At 52.8% G+C, this 23,923-nt stretch overlaps 1 protein-coding gene across 5 annotated transcripts in view; it reads right to left on the bottom strand.

Annotated features, from left to right (window-relative positions):
* AGAP1 (ArfGAP with GTPase domain, ankyrin repeat and PH domain 1) overlaps positions 1–23,923 on the bottom strand; it is a 558,850-nt gene that overhangs the window by 364,449 nt on the left and 170,478 nt on the right. For all 5 annotated transcript variants that reach the window (XM_082841396.1, XM_082841398.1, XM_082841397.1 and 2 more), the window contains exon 2: positions 5,863–5,921. In XM_082841396.1, coding sequence (XP_082697522.1) covers positions 5,863–5,921 — 59 coding nt within the window. The remainder of the gene's footprint in view (positions 1–5,862; positions 5,922–23,923) is intronic.

Genomic DNA, 23,923 nt, shown 5'->3' with positions numbered 1-23,923 from the left:
CACGGGGTCCACACGGCAGGACAGAGCAGGGACCCACGGTCAAGGCGGCAAAGGTGTTCGTGCTGGATGGAAACCAGGTCAGCATGACGTGAGGGCCACTGTACCAGCAAGCGGGAACTCACAGTCACCGGCACGCAAGGCTGGCTTCACCCTGCCTTCTTCAGAGAAAGCTCCCGTGTTAACACAGCTGACACACCTGGACTCAGGTGGCTGTCCCTGGGGAGGCCCTCCCTCTGCTCAGGACCTCACTCCCCCTCTATCTTCTGTGCAAAGACTCTCCTGCATTTTAATCTTTTCCTCCCTGGCTAGAACTTTCCCCTCTGCATTTAAGCATGATCCAACCAATTCTCTCTTGAGGAAAAGCAGGACGAGAGACCTGCCCTGGACACAGGTCCCCCGCCTACGAAGAGCCTGCCTCCCTCTCGCCCACTCTCTGACCCTACCCACCCCCAGCCTGCTGTTTTGACCCTATGGCTACAAGGACACTGCTCGAGGTCACCGAGGACTTCTGCTTCTAAATCCCCTGGCCCTCCCGTTGCTGCATCACCAGAAGCTGTAGAGGAGATTCTCTTTCTTCAAACTTCCCGCTCTGGGCTTCCTCTTCAAATTACCCCCAGCCCACGCTGGCTCCTTCCCTAGACCTCCTGGATTCCCTAGATCCTGGATTCTAAGTACCCCCCCCCCTCCAACCAAGGGAGCCAGGCTACATCCCACCTACTCCCAGTAAGCTATGGATACCCACTCTCATTCTCCAGCCCTACCCCCTCTCAGATAAACCCATACACACCTACACTGGTACTGAAACCTCAGCATGTCCAGACCTTACCGTTCTCTCCCCAGTTTGCTCATCATCCTGTGATCACATCACCGCTCAGACTCCCAAGCCAGACACCTGGACGCCGTCTCCAATTCCCACCCCGCCCAGATGTGCTTTTGAGGGTCTCCGCACACACACCCCCACCCCCACCACGGGGCAGGCTGTGCATCCGTCCACTGGATCCTGGGAGAGCCTTTAGCTTATCTCCCTGCCTGGGAGCTCCCCCTCTTCGCCCAGAGAATACCAGAGATTCTTTAAAATTGACACTGCAAAGATGCGACTCCCTCATTTCACAACTCTCGGGAAGCCTCCCACTGCCTGCAGGCCAGAGTCCAAGTATTTCATGAACAGACCACAAAGCGTCTCCCTCAAAATGCTCACGATCAATTCTGCTGCAGGCACCCAGGTCCGGCAGGGACCACACGAACATACCACTCACCTGGGCGCCCCTCCCTTCACCCGAAGAGAGTTTTGGGGTGGCTTCCCTGCTTCTCTACACACCCAGAACACTTCACACTGACTGCTGACGCTCTTGACGCCACCCCCCCAGTACGCGCGGGTCCCCGAAGACCAAGAACTGTGTCTCTGATGCTGGCAAGGACACCTCTCTGAACACCTACACTCAGCACTGTCTCCAGCCCCAGTAAAGTGCCGGTAAACACGGGATGGTTGGATGGATGGATGGAACGGGGGGTGGGGGGTGTGCCTGGTTGGCTGGATAAATGGGTGACGGTGCCACTAATGAGAAGAACAAACATAAAAGCGAACAAATTTGCCACGAGATTGTGGAAAGTAAGTTAAAACCTGATCTAAAACCCTGAACCATCCTGTCCCTCCCACCGTCATGGTCCTTTCGTCCTCAGCTTCCCACTCCCTGCTTCGTCCTCGATATGCCAGTGACCAAACACCATCCTAACAGGCCTTGCAGACTCCAGACGCCTAGATCGTTCCACATCAATCGCTGCCCAAAATAATACTCCTACTCGTGGGTCAGCAATCGGTTCAGATGTCACCTCCTCTGAGAAGCCTTCTTAATGCCACAGCCTCAACCGGTGCCTCTCCCCAAAGCTCCCTTAGTGCCCTCCTCCTAACGCTACCTTGCCACTTACCTCTTTGTTTCCCCAACATCGGTATGTGGGTCTGACTCTCTCCAGTGCTGACAAGGGACTGGGTCTCGTTTGTGTCTGGTTCTCTACCCCCCAGCATTGCCCACGGCAGACTCCTAGCAACACTGGGTGAATGAATGAATGAATGAATGAATGACACTAACGCCAGTGAGTAGAAACGAGATGCTTTATTACTACAGCTCCAAGCCCCAGACTACGTGGACGGATCCCTTCCTGATTTGACTGATGTCTTCCCTTTGCTTTGGGCCTCTATAATCTGAGAATTTCTACCTGTTAATTATTCTCTTGCTCAAGGGTACCTGCTGCTTAGTCAGCTTCACGCTGAGAAAATCCGAAACAGTATGCTGCAGAATTGAATTTTTAATTAAGATTAGGCTTTTTCTTTCCCGAGGAGGAAAATGTTCAAAATCACTGTTCAGTCTGTGCTTTCTGTGTGTGGCAATATTCCCTCCTTCTTACATGTCAATGATTTGCTAAGAATTTACTCACCCCTTCTAGGGATCAAATCACTCAATCCCGGGGGCGGGGGGGGGGAAGTGTTTTATTTGGACTGAATGGCCATCTCATATACCTCCTTATGTCTGCACACCGTGGGCACTTTTTTAATTTGAAACACTGGCAGAAACAGCCAGCCAGCTGTGAGGAGGAAATAAAGTGAGGGATGAAAATGCTCTTTAAGCTGTAAAGCTGCACTGGGATCCATGAACTGCTACTGGATACGAACCAGAGAGAACGGAATCAGGCCAGTCTGGGTCTACAGGCTCGGGGAGAAGCAAGGTAACACGGGAAAAGGTGTCCTGAAAATCACAGAACTGTGTATTCTGGTGGCGACACGTCATCACACGGGCCCGGCATCCTCTGGGCAGGGCTGTGAACAGTCACATCACACGAGGTGTCTTTCTAAACTGAGTTCTCTACTGTCCCACACTTCACCACGTACCAGCTTATACACGTGGTTTGCTGAAAATAAAATCGAGGCTTTTGGTAAAAATCCCAGTTGAGAATTCAATGAAAACGCGCAAATAGGATATGACGGGTTGCTGACAGACGCCCACCTCTACAGGCCAGGGATCTATGGAGTGGTTTCCTTTCCGCCCAGAGGTAAGTGGTCAGCACGTGCTGCCTGGCACATCTGCAGGGACCCGAGTGTGGACCCAAAGCAACTGGCCCCCATCACACAACCTCAGGAAGCATATAGCATGGCACTACCACTCTTGAAAAGAATGCAAACATTTGGGAATTCCCTGGAGGTCCAGTGGTTAGGACTCCTTGCTTTCACTGCCGAGGGGCCGGGTTCAATCCCTGGTCAGGGAACTAAGATCCCACAAGCCATGTGGTGGGCCAAAAAAAAAAAAAGAGAAAAAGAAAGCAAACATTGACATTTTTTCTCTGACAGATTCCAGATGGTTTATGGCTTGCTTGCTATCATGTCACTGAATCGCGTTTCTGAAAGCGTCAGGGGTTCCGAGGGTGCTGACCTAAGGGACCACCTGTCCCGGGTACTGTACCCAGGCAGGACACAATCGCAGCCCTGTGGATACACAGAGGCTGCCCCGGACAAAGGAGCATTTCTGTAGACGCTGGGAACGCCTTAGCACAGAAGGGATCTGCTGAGGAGGCCGAGCTGCCCGCTGCACCCCCCAGGCACAAGGATGCCCGGCCCAGAGCGGAGCTGGCCATCCCGCTGGGGTCTGGGCCGTCCCCGCACGGGTCGGGGGCAGGGCGCCTCCCCCAGAACTGCAGAATCCTCCCCATTTACTTCTCCGTGAGATGGAGTCCACTGCTCCTGTGAATTCAAGCCAACTTTGTGAGAGTTCTGTTTTAGGACCATAAATCCACACCACCGGTTAACACAAGCGCCCCTACACCTCCAAGCACTGATTCCAGAAAACTCATGCTTTTGAAATACCAGCAGAGAACAGGTTTTGGTAGGAGGCGTCCTCAGTCACGGGCTGCTATGCGGGCTCTGGTAGAACCCTCAGCACCTTTAACTCCCCAAACTGGGTCTAAACCATGGGCCTTGACACCCTTCAACTTTAAACTTCAGCTCCTCCCTTATACCGGCCACACTTCAGATGCTCTACAGCCGCACGGGGCCCATGGGTGCCACCCTGAAGACAGAGAACATTTCCACGTTGCAGAAAGTTCTGCCGGCAGTGCTGACGCGGAAGCACAAACTCCAGGTTCAGATACCGGCTCCGCGTCTCGCTAACCAGGGCTTCCTCGGGCCCACTCTTAACACGTGAGGCTCCGCCCCCGCTGCCTGGGGAGTGGGGACAGCAGCACTCAGGACTAACAGGCTCAGGACTCAAGGTGACGGCTCCACCCAGGAGCTACCCCACGTCCCGCACAGAGTAAGTGTCGTCACCAGAACGCTGTTCCCCTTGCTTTACTCCGACGGCAGGCCCCCAACCTTTGGCTGGCTCAAGAGGCCGCCTCTGAAACTGGGAAAGCTCCCTGGGAACCTCCCAGCAGCACCCCTGGCCGCGCAGCCGCGACTGCTGACGTCGCTTCCTGACAGTGTCCCGCGGGATTCGCTCTGTTCCGGGGACGGCGTCACAGAGCACAGGGGACAGAGCGGCACTGTCCCAGGGCTGGGCTTGCGGAACCCGCGCTTCGGGAACGGCCCTGGAACCGTGGGCCCCTTTGCCTCCCCGCAAGGAAGGAGCCTCCGAGAAAGGTCAGACCTGCTGGGAGGAAGGAGCGGGGACGAGCGGGGAGGGCAGGGGGCCTGGCCTGGACGCCTGGCAGTGGCCGCGGGGACACACCAGACGCCCTCGGGCCGGGGGGATGTCAGGGGGCCTGCCCACGAGCCCTCCCTTCAGGCCTTAAGTTTCAAAACCTGCTCCTCCCGGTGACACTGGAAGTCACAGACTTGGCCTTGCTCCATCTCCTTGTCTCGGACGGAGAGGCCAGAAGGGGCCTGTCCCCCGCCCCCCCGGGTCCACCCGTGAAGCACCGCAGGTGGCTGGGGCCCCGGGAGGGGCATCTGAGGGCCTCTGGGGTCACCGGGCAGACAGGCTGGAACTGCTAACAAACCCTGGGGCCCCAGAGAAAGGGCACGTGGGGGGACGACATGCCGAGGCTGAGGGCCCAGGTGGGCCGAGCAGAGCAGGCCCAGGGCCTGGACAGGATGAGCTGACCTGCTGTCACCACGGTCAGTCTGTCACGTGAGAAGTTTAAGATACACACACACACACACACACACACACACACACACACACACACACACACGTCCTCCAGACGCCACGTATTTCATAACAATGTGATTATTTAACAGTTCTAGCTGTCCTTTCTTCCATCCCCAAGTGCGGGGGGCAGGTGAAGTGGGGAGAGGCTCAGAGGTGTGGCTGTTAACGGATCCAGTCATCTTTTATTTAAGTCAGTTTAAATAGTGTCACTGAAAGAGTACTTAAAGTTCATAATAAAAACAAAACTTTAAATTTTATGCTACTCCTTTGTAACACAGTAAACAGTCACATTTTCTCAGTGATGAGTTATAATTACATCTTGATGCCTCGCTACAGAGACTGTCCATGACATCCTGCAAAGGACTCATGAGCTGTGTGCGTGTGTGCGCACGTGTGTGTGTGAGACAGAATCTCTCTCTCACACACTCAGATACAAGAGACAGTGGTGGGTGGACCCAGCCCTGCACACAAGGCCACCTGCCATCTGTCATGACCGTCACGGGCGCCCTCGGGACTCCAGCCCTAACCTCAGCCTCACCTGGCCCCTCCCCAGGACACAGCAGAACACGGCCCACCTCTGGGCCCCAGGGAATGAGAACCCTCACGCCCACCGGGATGCGGGCTTGGGGCACTCACAGGTCACACCTCACCTCTTCCTGAGCCCCCCTCCAAGCGCCCCCCCTGCAGGTGAGGAATGACCACACCCAAGGCCAGAGCAAACACTCACCACTTTGAGCTCCGGGACAGATCGACTTAACGTCCATTCCTGGCTGTTCACAAAGGCATCTGTAAAACAGGAGGGTAAAAGGAAGTGAGATGCTGAGACTTACCGAAGTGCAAGGTCGAGATACCCCCAAGGTGCCAGTTTTCAAACGGGAAGGACACCGAAGACGGTCCAGCCCACCTCTAGCATCACTTCCACCCAGAGAAGCTGAGATGTGCCTGGTTCACACGGCTGTTCCGATTCCAATCCGTGTCCTGCCTCTTAAAACGTAACACATGCTCCAACAACTCCGAAGTCCTGCCCCAGCCCTGTAGGGCCCACCCTGCCCAGGGGTGTTAAGACCCCTCCTATCGCGAATGTGGGCAAGTGTGAGGACGAAGGAAGCTCCTGGCTTTCCTGGAAATGACCCTGTAGCCAGTGAACTTCGGGCCTTTTGGGTTTTCACTAAAATACTCACTTGCCTGAAATCCCCCCAATAAAGTTATGGTAGGTGATGGCTGGAAAATCCAAGTGTTTACAATACGACACTATGGTTTAGAAGAAGACTTTCAAGCTGGAGTTTTGATCCTCAGAAACTATTAGACACTGAAGATCCAGTGAGAACACCTTGGGATGTGTCAGAAAGTCAAGGGGGAGGACTTCCCCGGTGGCGCAGGGGTTAAGAATCCGCCTGCCAATGCAGAGGACACGGGTTCAACCCCTGGTCCGGGAAGATCCCACATGCTGCGGAGCAACTAAGCCTGTGCATCACAACTACTGAGCCTGCACTCTAGAGCCTGTGAGCCACAACTACTGAGCCCGCGCGTCACAACTACTGAACCTGTGCTCTACAGCCGCGAGCTACAACTACTGAAGCCCATGCACCTAGAACCTGTGCTCCGCAACGAGAAGCCACCGCACCGCAACGAAGAGTAGCCCCCACTTGCCGCAACTAGAGAAAGCCCGCGCACAGCAACGAAGACCCAACACAGCCAATAAATAAATAAATAAATAATAAATAAAGTTATTTAAAAAGAGAGAGAGAGCGCGCTGTTGCTGTGCTTGTAACAACCCAAGGCTGGTTACGCACATTTGGATACATCCACGTAATGAAGGCTAAGTCGCCAACAAAATGTTTAAAACCCCAACGTACCAAAGTGCAGCCATCCCAAAGCTATAGGGTTGGGGTGTGTGTGTGTGTGTGTGTGTGTGTGTGTGTGTGTGTGTGTGTGTGTGTGTGTGTGTGTGTGTGTGTGTGTGTGTGTGTCTGTGTGTGTGTGTGTGTGTGTGTGTGTGTGTGTGTGTGTGAGAGAGAGAGAGAAATACCCACACAAGCTTGTCCATGCTGAGAACACTTCTGGAAGGATTAAAAAAAACTTCACAGTTGCTGATCTAGGGTTAGGGAACCAGGTGGCCTGGGGACAAGGTAATGAAGAGCTTTTCTTTTCATTGTCACCTTTTGGTACCTTCCACATTTTCTACCATCTGGCATGAAAAAAAAAATTCAATAATATAGTTTTTAATAACCTTAATAGGAAAACAAAGAGAGCAAAGTGGGAATTAAAATGAGCTCCATTCACTAATGCACGACCGATATTTAAGCACATACCACTAAAGATTATGTTTATCACAAGTATTACATATTCATTATAAATTAAGCAGGGCTCCATTAAAGAAAGACCCGTATTACATAAACACTGCAACAATGTGTGTGGTGCCTTTTTACTTGCAAACATATCTTCCCTCGAATGGAATATATTTGTTTGTGGCAACTAGCTTAATAAAATTAATGCCTGATCTACCTGACCAGATTAATAAAATTAATGCTTGACTTAACCAGAAAAACACATCTTCAGTTTTTAAAGATTTACTTTAAAAATGTTCATCCCCTCCATCATTGCCCGGGCAGGACTGAATGCTGCCTCCCAAGAGGCTAAATGAAACATAACAAAGATGCAGCAGAAGACGTACACACCAGATGCTCCTTCACGCTAGTCCTCTATGGATCGGGACCTTTCTGTGGGCTGGACTCCCTAAGTGGGAGTTACAGGGATGACAGTGCAGCCCCTCTGGAAGAGTTCATCACGGGGTGAGCAGAGTGGGGACCATGGCGACCAGACCAGCCGGCTGCTCTATTTAAGTCCCACGGTGCAGCAATCCTTAAAGGATAAACACATGCGTCGGGGGCACACACCCAGCAGCCTGTGCGTGTGTGCGTGTATGGCAACGCGTGTATGGGAAAGCGTGTGCACGTGCACGTGTGTTCTCAGAGCAGCTAGAACCAAAAGTCACGGAAGATGTGTCTCATTTCAGAAGAGGCCATTCTGCGCTCCACTCAATTCCCCCACTTGCAGTAGAATAATCTTAAGAAAACACATCCCCATGCGCTTTTGAAATGCTACTGGACTTGAATTTAGAATAAAACACACCCAGTAAGCGCTGACTGACTACTTTTAGCCTGTCGGGGACACTGAAGCCCCTTTAGCTGTCATCACTGGGGGCCAGCATGCTGGGCGTCCTCTGTAATGACCCAATAGGGTTTAGGAAAAGAAGCCGGTTAGTCATTCCTGATCATTAACATGGCTCCACTTCAGGTTACATTTTATCTTTTCAACTGAAATCATAATAGTGAAAAGAAATTCTCAAAGAACACCAAGATTAGGGAACCTGAAGTAACAGGGAACTTTTATCAGGAGTGAAGAACCCAAACAATTAGCTTCTTCAGAACAGAAATCTGAAGGCAGCTGGAGAAAGAAAGTGACCTCCCCCCCACCCCCCACCCCCCACCTCCACCCCCACCCCCCACCTCCACCCCCCACACACACACCCCACACCCCCACACCCCACCCCCCACACCCCGCCTCCAAAGCAGACTCAGGGACAGGGCCTAAGGACACAAGGGGAAGTTATCAGGACGGAGCAGGAAACCAAAACTGCTCAGCACTGGGGGGAACTGTTAGGAATTTTAAGCAGAAATTCTCGGCCTAGTTACTCTGAGTTGACGACCAAAACGTGAAATTAAAGGAAAAGACACCAACCTCCCGCTGTCTCACTGGTGTGCCCACAGGTCACACGCATGGCATATTATTTTAGGACTTAAGAAAGGGAATTCTAAAGAGTTAAATGTGGATGCCAGTAGAATTCCTTCCTAGCTTAGCCCTATATTAAGATAAAGTCCAGCGAAGCTCAGACATGAAAATGCACTGTATCCACGCGATGCACACTTTTTTTAAATACATTTATTTATTTTATTTATTTTTATTTTTGGCTGCGTTGGGTCTTTGTTGCTGTGCACAGTCTTTCTCTAGTTGTGGCACGCACGCTTCTCGCTGCGGTGGCTTCTCTTGTTGTGGAGCACAGGCTCTAGGCGCACAGGCTTCAGTAGTTGCGGCACGCGGGCTCAGTAGTTGTGGCTCGCCGTCTCTAGAGCACAGGCTCATTAATTGTGGCCCACGGGCTTAGCTGCTCCGCAGCATGTGGGATCTTCCCGGACCAGGGCTCGAACCCGTGACCCCTGCATTGGCAGGCGGATTCTTAACCACCGCGCCACCAGGGAAGCCCACAATGCACACTCTTTTGATGCTGAGCAAAGAGGAAGCTGCCAGACCTACACTTCCAAAGGCGAAGGTGCTTGGGGTTTGGACAATCCGTGCTGAGCCCCGAGAAAAGTGAAATTCAAACCGCCTGGCCCTCCCTTTGCGGCGCCCTCAGCAGTTTCTTTGTCTGTACGATTCTGCTGAGTGATGACGGAGCAGGCCGTGCACGTGGGGGGCGGGCGTAAGGGGGATCTCTGAACCTCCCTCTCAATTTTGTTATGAACCTAAACTATTCTGAAAAAATAAGGTCTCAAAAGTGTAAACAAATATATATGTACATATACAAATACACGCATATATATAATATACATGCACAGACACACAGACACACAATGAAATAAAGTGCCGAGCCCGGACCCCACCCTGCAGTGACGAGTAAAGTGCAGGTCGCGGAAGACGGCCCAGACGGAATGTATTTACAACACCACACTGTATTTATTCCTGTCTTGGTCCTAACACCACTGACCACGCGGGTCACTGAGTGATAAACGTGTTTACACACACAGCGCAGCTGGAGAGCCAGCTCCTGGTGCCACCCGGCCCGGGGGAGCCCTGAGAGCAGCGGGCAGCCTGGGCAGAGGGCCGGGCTCCTGCAGATTCCAACCAGCCTCCACCCAGAGGCCGTCTTGACAAATGGAACCACACACCGTGCACCTGGACCAGCAGGGTGTGGTCAGCTCTCCTTAGCATCCCGGAGACCCCCTCTTACTCCAAGCGGAGGGTGTGACTCGGGCTTTCTTAGGAAATCTGAAAGCGTGATGCAGGAGGAAAGCAGGGATTATACAAACACCAGGAGAAACCCTTCTCTGGGCCAGTTCCGCCTCCTCCAAGTAGACCTCCTTCCTCGTCCCCACTGGCTGCTGCTTGCTTCCCAGGCCCACGGGCACCCCTGCCCCCGCATCCATCTGGTTTCGTCCTACTGGGGAGCAGGGTTGGCCCAGCTGGGCCTGCTGACCTGCAGGGTGAGGGCAAGCAGACGGCCTTCCACGGAGGGGCGCAGACATCCTGGAGCTGGAAATAAAAGCCACACGGCAGAGGAGGGAGCCTGGACCCTGCAGCGGCCCCCGATCCTGGCCGGCCTAGGGGCCCCTCACCGCACCCCCTACACCCCAACACACTGGCATGCACCCTGCTGTCCCTGAAACAGCCTGAACCCTCTTCCAGAGGACACGCACAGATCAACCCTTGACGGGGCTCAGGAAAGCATCGTAAGTGAATCCCAAAGGATCGCAGAGTCCCTTCCCGGTTCTTTTGAATGAGACACAGTTACAAAGCACGCGGGCTTATTTCAGAGAACAGCCTCTCTCCCCAGCAGCAAAGCTGCTTCTCTGAGCCCCTGGAGAAAAGCAAGGATGCAGCGAGGCCTTCTTTCTGGAACCTCCCTTTCCAGGACCACCTTCAGCCACGCCCTGGCTGCTCTCGGTAACAGAACAAGACCCTGGACCCCAAAGAGTGCAAACAGCTCCTGACACCGACAGATGGGAGAACAGGCCTAAGACCGTCGGGGCAGGAGCTGCAGAAACAAACAAAACACAAATCCAACGACAAAGCTACTCGGCTGTTTATTTTTATTTTCACTCCCAGGAGAACTGTCTCCTTTCCCTCGCCTGGACTTTCTCAGAATGCATCCTGACTACAAACTCCCTTCAGTCTCCGCCTAAGAACACTGAGGGACTCAGCTCTGGTCTGTTTTCAAAATTATTCATATGCAGAACCGCACAGTTAACCAGGAAATGCAAGGCCCTCATTTTACTACACACACAATAGGCGCTCTGACTCGAAAGCCCTTGAAAGCCGTAATCGCTCCCTTTTTTAACAACCCCCTCAGACCAAAGACAGAACAAATGGGGTGGGAGGTGGAGGGCAGGGACCTGATTCCCAGCTGCTTAATTAGCAACTTGCTGCCCATGGGGGATCACGGACAAATCACCTAATTCCTAAATGCTAGGAACACAGGTGAAGAAATGGTCCAGCGAATAGACAAAATCATAGTGAATTTTACACTGCGTAGAAAGCCCCCCGTTTTCCCCTTGGTGCTACTGTATTATTTTGTATTATTACAGCACCAACTCTTCCACTCTCTTGATTTGATGTATCAAAAGCCAAAAATTCAAGTCTTAAAACTGATAGGATTTTGCAAAGTAGCCCCCCCCCCAAAAAAAAAGAGTACTTCTTGTCCTTCAGCATTTTCCTCCAATACCTCGGAGTTTATTTAATTGCAGGGCATGAAGATGGCCACAGACCACATTAACCTCTGGGTTCCAGCAATAACCAGGAACGCTGCGTTAAGATCTACCAGGGAGATTACCCCTTCATTACTCCATTTCCGCTGAGCCTGGACCAAGCAGTTACACTCTGACATTCAGAAAAGCATCAAAGCTGTGGTTGGACTTCCTTCTTGTGCACTTCATGTCAAAAATGAGCAACATGGGGCTTCCCTGGTGGCGCAGCGGTTGAGAGTCCGCCTGCTGACGCAGGGGACACAGGTTCGTGCCCCAGTCCGGGAGGATCCCACATGCCGCGGAGCGGCTGAGCCCGTGAACCATGGCCGCTGAGCCTGCACGTCCGAAGCCTGTGCTCCGCAACGGGAGAGGCCACAACAGTGCGACGCCCGCGTACCGCAAAAAAAAAAAAAAAAAAAAAGAGGAACTTGAGAATAAACACAGCAATCTACTGGCGTAAGAGTACACCTCGATGAAAATGATTGATTATGAAGGACAATCTTAGCAGCCTATCTGGTAGGGGGACTAAAATCCTAATAAAAAGGGATGTGTTTTATTTTCTCCTTGTATTCCTGCCCTGAACAAGAGAGTGAAAGACTTTTCAGGAGCACAGAAATCAGAATGAATAAAAGGCATAAGTCTTCTTTACAAAATCAAATCAAATCTCTTTTGCAATACAGGCAAACAAGGCCATTCTTCCACCACAATGAAGTTGGTCTGGAGACAAATGGTTTCAGTGATTACAAACCAACAAACACCTCAGAAGGAAAACTGCCCTCAGTGCGCAGGACTTCACCACTGTCTATGCAACGAGGATCAACCCTGCACAGGCCCGGATGAACGAAGCGCAGAGAGAAAAGAGCAGAGAGTCTCAGCGACGTTTACGACTGAGCCTGTGATACTGACGACCGTCCCCTGAGCACTGCTGTGACCCAGGTTCACCTGATGCCTCAGCAGCGTGGGGACAGGCTCTCACTGCTCCGGGCTGCCCGGCTGCCCGGTGCTGCTGGACAGGGGCGGTCCCTGGTGAATGGTCAGGCCAGCAAATCCCTCCCTCTTCACCTGCTGTGCTCCCCCAGGTGTGCTCCCCCAGGTGTGCTCCTCGCCCCACCCTGCCCCAGACTCACCTGGGACACCTGGCAAAGCTGGCAACAGGTGAACGTCAGCCGGGACCCATCCTATCCGAACTTCAGAGTCCGCATCGCTAACCAGCTCTCTCTGGATTTCTTCACTCCCTCCGCTTTCCAAACTTTGCTAAGCAGATGCGACCAATGTAAAATTCCAATGTCAGGGATTCACGCCATGGACTGTGGGAGCCCTGCTTCTCCCACCTGGCCCCAGCTGTCCTAATGTCCAGGACCCCAGAGGAGCACAGGGAACTCGGCACGGGGAGCCAGAAGCCACGGGCTGACAGTGGCCTCCACCTTCTTGGGTGACTTTCCGAGTCTCTCTGACACTGTGTTTCCTCACCGGTAGAGTGGAAGTCCTTCCCCTCCACTCGAAGAGATGATGTAACCCCCTCTGCTAGCAAAGGGCCCAATCCCCACAGTGGAAGCCCTCCTACGGCCTTTGTGGGTGTGATCAAGGAGCAAAGCTGCTGGTACCCCATTGCCTGGGTCCCGCAGCCTCTGGGGTGGACACAGGCCACCTGAGTGCACCGCCTGTGTTGGGACCACAGGTGAGCCTGAAATAGCACGGGGCCCGAAAAGGCCTCATCAAGCCATCGAGCCACAAGTTATTAGCTACCGGCATTCAAAGCAAGCCATTAACTCTGAAGTGAGTAAGACCCGCTAAAAGGTACTGCCGGTTAGTTTCGATCCCAGGCCAATGTATATTACATTGAACCTCCTGGAATTGTCATTTTGTCGGTCAGAAGTGGCTGGGTAGCAATTTCATGTGGTTCACGCTATAGCACGTGAGAATGCAAGGGGAAAAAAATGTATCCATGTGGCACGATGACTCATATATAGCAAAAACTCTGCAGGGCTCTAAAAGAATCCTGAATTCACTGTCTCTCAGCAAAAAACAAAAGAATCAAAGGAACACAACAAGGGGGCTACGGTAAACCAAGAGATCTCTCAGTGGACTTGAACTGAGGCCATAAAGCCCCACGTCCTGGGCCCCCATCTTGGCAGCAGGAGAACCTGGCTAAGGACCAGGGAAGGGCCAGCGTCGCTCCTGCTGAGGCCCCCCGTCTCCACAGCTGTGTCCTTCCTCGGGGTCTTTCGCGATCGGCTCCCAGCGCCCCTCGCTAGACAAGGGCGCTCGTCTTCAAGCACACTAACCCAGCCCCCCTCTGGCTCCTGGGCTCACTCCCCAGCAGAGCTACGGGCTCATTTCTTCCTCCAAATTCTCACGCAGAAGCACAGCACGTGGCCACGATTAGACCGTTACGGTCTCTCCTTCCCTCGCAATCCCGTTTGGATCCAGTGGCCACGAATACAGGTTCCAAACAAACCTCCTGAAATTATATTTAAGGGTTAAAAAAAGGGACCCTGAAATCGCAGGTGACTTTTTAAAAACTACATATTATCTCCGGGATTGAGATGTTTGTTTGAAACCTTAAATTTCACAAGAAGTTTTTTTTTAATATTCTTTTTAGCAACTGAAAAGTGAAATAGCATTTATTTTTAAAGCATTCAGAATCCCAAAATATAAAGGGAAACAACAATGGGAAAAAGGAAGCACAGCCCCCGAGAACAGAAGCACTGGAGGAGACCAGGGCTCCCGTTGGGCCTCGTTTCCGTGCGGAGACAGGAAACGCACGTCCCTAATAAAATAAGAAATCCATTTCAATGCAGCAGGGAAGAGCCACACTGCAAACTGGTTAATACATTAATACACTGATGACTCTCAACTGGAGGGTTTACCAGAAGCTCACTGGCACAGTTTTCCGTAGGGTGATTTAATTTCTTATTTGAAAATCGCTGAGTCTCTCTAAGAAATGGAATAAACCATAAACCCTTGGGATACAAGATCCATTCCAGGCTTCCCTGGAAGTTCAAGTTGCTTTCCAGTGACCTCAAAGACCCAGAAACCAGTCTCCCACCCACACGTTCCCTGACAGCATCCAACCCCTCCTCTTAAGGTGCTCGCTCCCAGGGCAGGGTGACGCACGCCAGGCCACCAAGACGCCCCCAATCCCACCACCGCAGACACGACCGAGGGCTTGCGATCCCAAGCATCTTCCTTCCCCCGAGCCCTGATGTGACTCGGAAGCCTTCTCCACGAGACCAGCCTCTAAGGGGATCCCTTCTCTTCTGCCTCAGGAGCGCCCAAGGCAAACGATGCCTGCCCAGATGAGGTCCAGGGTACATGCGAGCTTCTAACTTCTCAGAGCATGGCTGACTCCCTTCCCTGCCTTTCCCCCATGGCGTTCCTACATGCTGCATAGAGCACCTTGCTGCAGAGCTCTCTGAGAACACCACTGCTACGCTGGGTGTGTGAAAAACGGCTTGAAAGACTCGTGTCTGAGGATAAGGAGAGTAGAGGGTGTGAGGATTTGAGAATGGAGAGGAAGAAAACGTTCCTCTCCTCCTTCAAGTATGAAAACTGATGCCTCTCTGCAGCCCAGAGGGGGAGCAGGGCCGCCTATACAGGACCCTTCTGTGCGGCCCTGACAGCTCTGTGTTTCGTATTTCCTTCAGAAGGACGAGCATTTCATTAGCTGACGCTGCTCCAGAGTATTTTATTCACAAACAACACAGCAATCCAAAAAGCTGTGCAACCTGACTCCATCCGATTTCTGTTCCACGGTCATAAATCCAGGGCGACGGTGGGTTTTGCTGCAGATGTCTTTCTGGAGCAGGCTTTGGATCCCCAAACAGGATAACCCTACGGTCCTCGCTCTGGTTAACCCAACAGACATCATGTAAGCACTTCCACGCAAAGACAACAGGCCGGTCTCCAAGCTGAAGTTAGGGGCCTTCTATCAACACCAAAGTTCCTAAAAGAACCACTCTCGGGGGAATGTGAATTGGTGCAGCCACTGTGGAGAACAGTACAGAGGTTCCTCAGAAAACCAAAAACAGCATTACCATATGACCCAGCAGTCCCATTCCTGGGCATATACCCAGACAAAACCATAATTCAAAAAGATACACACGCCCCTATGATCATAGCAGCACTAATATTTACAATAGCCAAGACAGGAAAACAATCTAAATGTCCATCAACAGATGAATGGATAAAGAAGATGTGGTGTGTATGTATGTATGTTACACACACACACACACACACACACACACACACACACACACACACACACACAGTGGAATATTACTCAGCCATCAAAAAGAATGAAATAATGCCATTTGCAGCAACGTGGATGGGCCTAGAGATTATCATACTAAGCAAAGTACCAGTAAGTCAGAAAGAGAAAGACAAATACCATATGATATCATTTATAAGTGGAATCTAAAATATGACACAAATGAACATATCTATGAAACAGAAACAGACTCACAGACATAGAGAACAGACTGTGGTTGATGGGTGGGGGGGATGGTTGCAGGCGGAAGGAATGGGAGTTTGGGATTAGCAGACACAAACTATTATACATGTGTGTAGGATGGGTAAACAACAAGGTCCTACTGTAGAGCACAGGAAACTCTATTCAATATTCTGTGACAAACCGTATGGAAAAGAATATGAAAAAGAATATATATACCACATAGGAAATGTTCAACCTGGACTTTATGAGGACTTACAGCTGAGCCCTGGGTAAGAGCTTCTGTAAGTAGGAAGATTAACAAGAAGTTCTAAGTGATGGCTGGTGTGATTAATAATTGTGAGACAATAACACTGGCTGCCACACTAGGGTCCTGAGACAAGGACCCTCAGAACATACGGAACCCCACCACTAAAATGCCACCTCATGGCCAAGGACACACAGCCTCCTGGCGCATCTAAGCAGTGGCAAAATGTTGTCATCTCAGACCAAAGTCAGAATCCTACATTTTGAAAAGATTTTAAATTGTAAACAGACTTTAAGGAGTCTTTAAAACATTTTAACACCTACAATGAAACTGCCGAGTCTTTGAAAATAAAAATGTTTAAATAAGGACGTTTTATGAAAAGGTGTGAGCCAGAAATTGCCAGACAAAATAAAATCGGCAGGTTAAATTCACAGCCATTTTTCTGAGATAGGTTACAGCTGTTTTTCTTATTGACGTTTGAGTCAACACATGAATTAAAAGGTAATTTTTAAAAAAATATTTATTATTTATTTTGGCCGCACTGCGTCTTAGTTGCGGCATGCGGCATCTAGCTCCCTGACCAGGGATCGAACCCGGGGCCCCTGCATTGGGAGCGCGCAGTCTTACCCACTAGGCCGCCAGGGACGCCCCAAAAGGTAATCACTACTATGCAGCTTAGATGTTGCTGGTGGGCAACAACCACTTTATCTGTGAAAGTTAAGACAAAGCTGAAAGAAGAAAATTTTCCTGTTTAAAATAAATCCTGGAAAAAAACAGAGATGGCTTAGATAGTTACAATTCATAGGCTGCACTTCTGTCAGTCCTGTGCTGGATATAACTGAGCCCGACAGTTTTAATTTCATAAAGAATTGCAAACAGTCAGTAATATTTTTTACTTCTTGGTGCAATCAATGTTTATAATAAGGGATGGCTTGGTAACAGATGACAATGAATCCGGAAGATGACTACAGAATGAGCAGGCAGAATTAACTCTTTCCCTGCTGCCCCTGAATTTTGTCTAAAAAACCTGTAAGGTCGGCGGACAAGCGGAGGCCACGTGGCCAGCGGGGCCCAGGACCACACAAGCCCCGCCGCAGGGGCAAAAGGCACAGAGCCCGCTCTGCGTCGGTTACCACGGCCTGCCCATCGCCATCGGAGAACCAGCATTCCATGCGGGACGGCAGGCGTCACAGGGGTGTGTGGCATGGATGTGCTCAGCCACTTCTGAGCTGCTTCTCAAGGACTAACCGCACGAGACAGGAGACAGTAACCAGCACTTCTCCAGCTGGAGGTGGGAACTCCTGCTTCCAGGAAGCAAGTCAGTCAGCCTCTTCGGGCCCCCATCCCTTCCCCTGTAAGACACGAGGGCTGCATCTGGTCCCTTTGGCCCTCACGGCCTCGAATCTTCTCTTCCAGGACCTCCTTCCACGCAGACCCACGGCGGGCTGGTGCTAAGGGCAGGCCCAGCCTCTCTCCATTTAATGGGCCTGCGCTGACCAAAAGGGAGGTTTCAGAGACCCTGGTTTCTCGACACAGCCTCATAATGGCCTTTGGCTAATACAACCCTTGACTTAACGTCGATAAAAGCAAATCAAAACAAAAAGAGCTGGGATATTTCTCTTTATAAGGTGGAAACAGGGCTCATCTTGAGTTAGCATGAATGATTTTTCCCACAAATAGGTCTGCAGCCCTTGCACAGGAAATGGGTGGTGATTTCACGGTGCCACTACCAATTCTGTGGCTGCTTTACAAGATTAAAATAAATACTGCCCATTAGGTTGTAATGTCCAGCAAACCTAATCACGATCTTGGTAGAAGGTCCGTTGAGTCAGCTGAAAAACACGGATCGATGTCTCCTCCCTGTGGGCCCGGTCCAGGGCCTCCTGTCTGAGAGACAAGGATGCGGACTGCCGAGTGCAGAGATGAAGGCCCACCTCCATCGTCACACCTGTGTGTCCACCGTGCACTTCAGGAGCTGCACGGCTTCTGGGCCCCTCTGTCACTGACATTCAGGGTCAGTACTGGTCACGAGCAGTGGATGAAAAACTGGAAAACAGAGCAACTGTGCCAATGCTCTCTGCACTGGTCAGAGCAGTGCCCGACGCTGTACTGCTGATCCTGGCAACCCCGCCCCACACGCACGCACCATCTCGGCCCTCCCCTGTTCTCAGCACAGAAGAATTTCCAGTGGTTATACACAGAAAGGGATCAAAACCTGAAGTCCACAACAGAGGGGCTGGCGACGGTCAAACCCGTCATCTGCATCCGGCCTGACGATGCTGCCCAGCATCTGTGCAAGACCCACCTCGGTCCCCTGCTTGAGAAGCTCCTGGGGAAGACGGCCACCACTCTGCTCCTCTCCTCTGCTCCCCGGGCTGGGTGCCCAGCGGTCCCATCACACACATGCACCTGCGGGACTCGCCACCCACTCTTATCTCTCTCCCCAGCAAGGCGCCCCGCTGCACCTCACCCTGTGCCCTGATCAGCTCCAATTCACACGGAACAGGCACGGCTGTAACGGTATGTAGGCTCGGGTGCAGACTGCACAAAATACAAAATCTGCCTTTGCGTGGAAAAGCCCCAGGGCAGATGACGTGCGATATGCTGAGCACAGAGACGGGGTCACAGGACGTGTCACCTCAGCCCACAGCTGGGCACCAGGTAATTAATGAGTGAGCTCGACAGCACATAAACCACCGCAAGGAAGGCTGTCCGGAATGACAGTTGCTGCTGTGAGGTTAGTTGGGTTATTATCTCTAGGAGGAAGAGGCAGGGGGATCTTTCGCTTTTACTGATTTTGGTCCTGTTTTAATTCTTTACCATGGGCAGGTATTATCTTTGTAACGAGAAAAGGTGTAGAGATACTTTCTTCATAAAGGACTGGTTCCTCTTTACGCTTCTAACAACCAGAGGAGCATGAGGTCAGTCACCCACGTGGTCATCAAGGGAGCACAGGAGGAAGGCTTTCAATGTCAGCCTCACTATCTAAGCATCGAACTAGGGAGAAACACAAGGAGACGGTCCCCCTTATTTCCAGACTTCTCAGTCCTCAGACTGTGACTGTCAGAGATCCTTAGGTGGTTCTGAAGTTACGAGGTCCATTCAGTAGTAAAAGAATGGACATGGGCTTCCCTGGTGGCGCAGTGGTTGAGAGTCCGCCTGCCGATGCAGGGGACACGGGTTCGTGCCCCGGTCTGGGAAGATCCCACATGCCGCGGAGCGGCTGGGCCCGTGAGCCATGGCCGCTGAGCCTGCGCGTCCAGAGCCTGTGCTCCACAACGGGAGAGGCCACAGCAGTGAGAGGCCCGCGTACCGCAAAAAACAAACAAACAAAAGAATGGACATGAAATTCTACGTGTATGTATGTATATTCATTCCCCAACTCTGGGGGGGGCTGCCCGTCATCCCCGCCCATCACACCGTGCAAAGCCACGGCGGAAACTCATCCTGCACAGGGAGGCCTGTGTCAACGCCACACAGGTTAAACGGGGAGGAAGGAATCTGAGTCCCCACGCATCCTGGCCGTTCATCCTCTACATCTGAGCTGTGTTTGCTTTCTAATTACACACGGCCTCTCGGGAGGGAAGGAGTCCCATGTGGACACAAACAAGGCAGGTGTGCAGTGACAGCAGGACACCTCGCCAGAGGGCTGGAGAAGATGCTGAGCAAGGTGAAAGGAACAAATGCCCCTGTGAAGCCAGAAGATGCACAGAAAGGAGCTTCCAGATACCTTTATTCCTTATTCTTTACGTCACTACACTTAAAGCTAAGCAGATGGTCGCCTTCTAGAATCAGACATGATTTCTGTTACTTTCTATGAAACATTCATGATACGTTCTGCAAAATCAGTAGGCATCCAAACTGTCTTGTTTCCCAAACAGAAAAGCCATTACTTCCCAACTGCTGGGGAGCAACTCACAGGATCCACTACTACTTCATAGGAACCTAGATCATTTCTGGCAGAGACAGAATTTTCTGCGTGTGAAGAAAAGCTAAGTAAGATCAGTTCTCAGTTAACTCTTCTATTTAATTTCTACATCCTCCTATAAGAAGCAAGTACAACTGCTTCTGATGTCTTTTTTTTTTTTTTATATTTTTGGCTGTGTTGGGTCTTTGTTGCTGCACGCGGGCTTTCTCTAGTTGTGGCGGGCGGGGGCTGCTCTTCGCTGCGGTGCGCGGGCTTCTCATTGCGGTGGCTTCTCTTGCGGAGCACAGGCTCTAGGTGCGCGGGCTTCAGTAGTTGTGGCACGCGGGTTCAGTAGTTGTGGCTCGCCGGCTCTAGGGTGCAGGCTCAGCAGTTGTGGTGCACGGGCTCAGTAGTTGTGGCTCGAGGGCTCTAGAGCACAGGCTCACTAGTCGTGGCTCACGGACTCTAGAGCACAGGCTCACTAGTTGTGGTGCACGGGCTTAGTTGCTCTGCGGCATGTGGGATCTTCCCGGACCAGGGCTCGAACCCGTTTCCCCTGCATTGGCAGGAGGATTCTTAACCACTGCACCACCAGGGAAGTCCTCTGATGCCCTTTTAACAAGCATTTCTGACAAAACCTTCACGTGACCATGGAGGGCGGCAGCCCCGGGGTCTGGCCATGGGGAGTGTTGGTGGCTGACTGCCTCCTGATTCTGATACAGTGGCCGAAGAGAGCATCGTAACCCAAGCACCCAGCCCCTGGACGGCTGACCACGGACGGGTACCAGGCATAAAGGCCTGGCCCGCTTACCTGACCTGGACAACTCTGGGAACTGTCCCAGCTCCAAAGTCCCTGCCCTGCCCACCTCCTCAGGGTGCCCGAACCCCGTGGGGGGACTGCTCTGCAGCCGGGCAGCCTGACCTCCCCCACGGTGGGCGCCAAGAGCACGCAGGCCTCAGGGGATACTGATGCTGCCCGCCTCCTGGAGGCTGCTTCCCTGAGGAGCTGGCCTCCAGCAAGGGCCTTACGCAACAGCAACGGCCGCAGAGCGTGACGGGGTGCCCACCAGGAAGGCCCCCAGATCACGGAGCCAGACCTGGGGAGCATTTTCTGACGCTCCGCCGACCATGCTGGGTCACAGGGGCCTCTGCTCGTGGCACCCCGCCAGTCCCGACCCAGCCGCCAACTCCGGGGCATACCGTGCACTCATCTCGGGAGTCGGGCAGCACCAAGGACCAGGGCGCGCCCTCGGCCAACTCCAACCTGACCCCGCCCTCAGAAAGCCTCTGTCTAGGGCAGAAGACCAGTGAGCCCACAGACAGGTCTGGAAGGCCAGTCTGTGATGCCAGCAGGATGTACAGGGACCCAGGAAAGGGACGGGGGGAGGAGGTCCGGGGCAGGCAGTCAGGAAGGGGGCTCGGAGGCGCTGGCATTTAAGCCTGGGGCATGGAGGACGGGGTACAGCCAGGGTAAGAGCAGGCAGCCGGGGGGGGGGGGAGCAACTGAGGAAAGGGCGGGGGCGGGAGCAGGACGGAGTGTGGCTCGATCCTGGGATGGAGGACAGAGTGCGGGTCTTCTCCTCACGGGAGTGAAGTCGCCTGGCCTCTAAGGGCGAGAAGATGATACAGGAGTCATACTTTCTGGCTGGTGAGAGACCGGCTGGGAAGGGCTGGCGGCGAGGCCCCTCCCTCCTGCTCTCTGCGGGCCCAGGCGGTGGAGGTCTGGGAGGTCCGGGAGGGGGGCAGGGAAGGGAGGGAGAGGTAGCGCTCCCAGGACCGCTGAGGGACCAGATGCAGGAGGGGAAGGCCAGGTGCCCGGCTGGAGGGGCAGGGGGAAGGTGGGTGCCGCGTGCTGATATGGGAGAGGGGCCAGAGGCCCAGGCGGGGTTGGGGCAGGGGGCACCTCCGTGGAGACGTCCACACGTACTGCGCACGAGGGGCCCAGCCCAGGTGGGTGCCTGCCGGGAAGCCCCCTCTGTGTGTGGCTCTGGCTACGTAAAACATCTTCTACAGATATTCAAGGTCCACTCACTGTGCGTGCTGGGGGTCTGAACTTACTGTTTGAGTTACATCCTCTCAAGACAGCTGTATAATTTTTGCAACGTGATCTACCTTGCAAGTAGCTAACCAATTAGCTATCGTGATGTACTCATTTCTTCGGAAGGCTTCACGATGCACCGTGTAGTTTGCTCCTAGGAAATTTACTTTTGCATCCCTGCCTTGCCTTCCAGCGCCTTGGACGTCATCAGCCGCTATTCCCAAGCTTGGCCAGCATTGCATCCCAGTGGTGGAGGGGCCCGCATGATGGAGGCCACACTGAGGAGGAAGGCAGAGGCAGGTCCCCAGAGCATGAAGCCCCCCCAGGCTCTCTGCCCCTGGGGCCCCTGCAGATGTGAACCCACAGCAAGAGGTACATTTCACCGAGGGTTCTCCTGGCATCCGCTTGGCGGTACTCGCCAACACGAGACCTTACCGCGGTCACATGCACCGTGACAGTGGGTATCTGATCATCTTCGACCCAGCGCTGCTCTGTGGTGAGGGAAGACACGGAAGGAGGTGAATCAGAGCCAGTCACAGACTCGCTGGAGCCCCACCTGGATGCTGGCGCGTCTCAAATCATTAACCTCAAGGCCGTAAGCGACTCCGAAGATGTGTCAAATGTACTTTTGCTTATTGCAGTGGAAACGTGTACAGTTTCCCACCTCTGGGAGTACGTCACTGGCAAGCACAGGCTTTCGAAAGGGCCAACCTCTCCCCTCCTTTGATGAGCAGTGGCCACCCACAGAGACACTGGCCTTGCCCACAAAAAAGAAGACACCCAGCACCTAGCACCCAGAGCCCCGGTCCCTCAGAAGGGGGCAGACTTCCCTGGGCCCTGCCTGACCTAGGGAACAGAATCTGGAGGGAGGGGTAGAAACTTCCAGTAAACAGCTCCCACCCCAGTGCTCTGGTACTCTCACCGGACAGCTCTGAGATCCCCAGCTCACCGCTTAATCAGAGAAAACCCAGCAGTGGGCGGCTTCCAAGAAGGCTCCTGGCATTTTTGAAATAGCCACAAATCCACGCTAAACCCTAGGCCCAGACTCCAAGTGTTTACACGGCTGGATTTAGAACTCTGAAAATAAAACCACTGATTTGGACTTCTCAAAACCAATCCTCAAACTGGACGGGAGGGGGAAAAAATCATGAGCAAAGAAAAAACACAATGACTTCATCCAAAGATACAGCAAGAACAAGCAAAATCCAAGACCAGCGCACCCATCCAAGCTGACTTGGGTCCACCTCATGGGGAGGCCGTGTCTCTGCCAGAGGAGCTCCAGCATCTGGTTGCCACCAAGCACGGCCCCTGGGGCAGCAGGGCCGTGTCAGTCTCACAATCTGCCTGCAAAGGCTGAGGGACTAAGAATAAACTGTGCCTGGGGACTTACCTCCCTGGCGGTCCAGTGGTTAGGACTCCGCGCTTCCACTGCAGGGGGCGTGGGTTCAATCCCTGGTCAGGGAACTAAGATCCCACAAGCTGTGTGGCGTGGCCAACAACATAAAAAATACGAAAGTAAGGGCTTCCCTGGTGGCGCAGTGATTGGGAGGCCGCCTGCCGATGCAGGGGACACGGGTTCGTGCCCCGGTCCAGGAGGATCTCACATGCCGCGGAGCAGCTGGGCC

Source organism: Leucopleurus acutus (genome assembly GCF_964270905.1).
Source record: "Leucopleurus acutus genome assembly, chromosome: 6".
NCBI classification, from domain to species: domain Eukaryota; kingdom Metazoa; phylum Chordata; class Mammalia; order Artiodactyla; family Delphinidae; genus Leucopleurus; species Leucopleurus acutus.
Note: the sequence above shows the minus strand (reverse complement) of the source record. Positions and strands in the feature narration are given on the sequence as shown.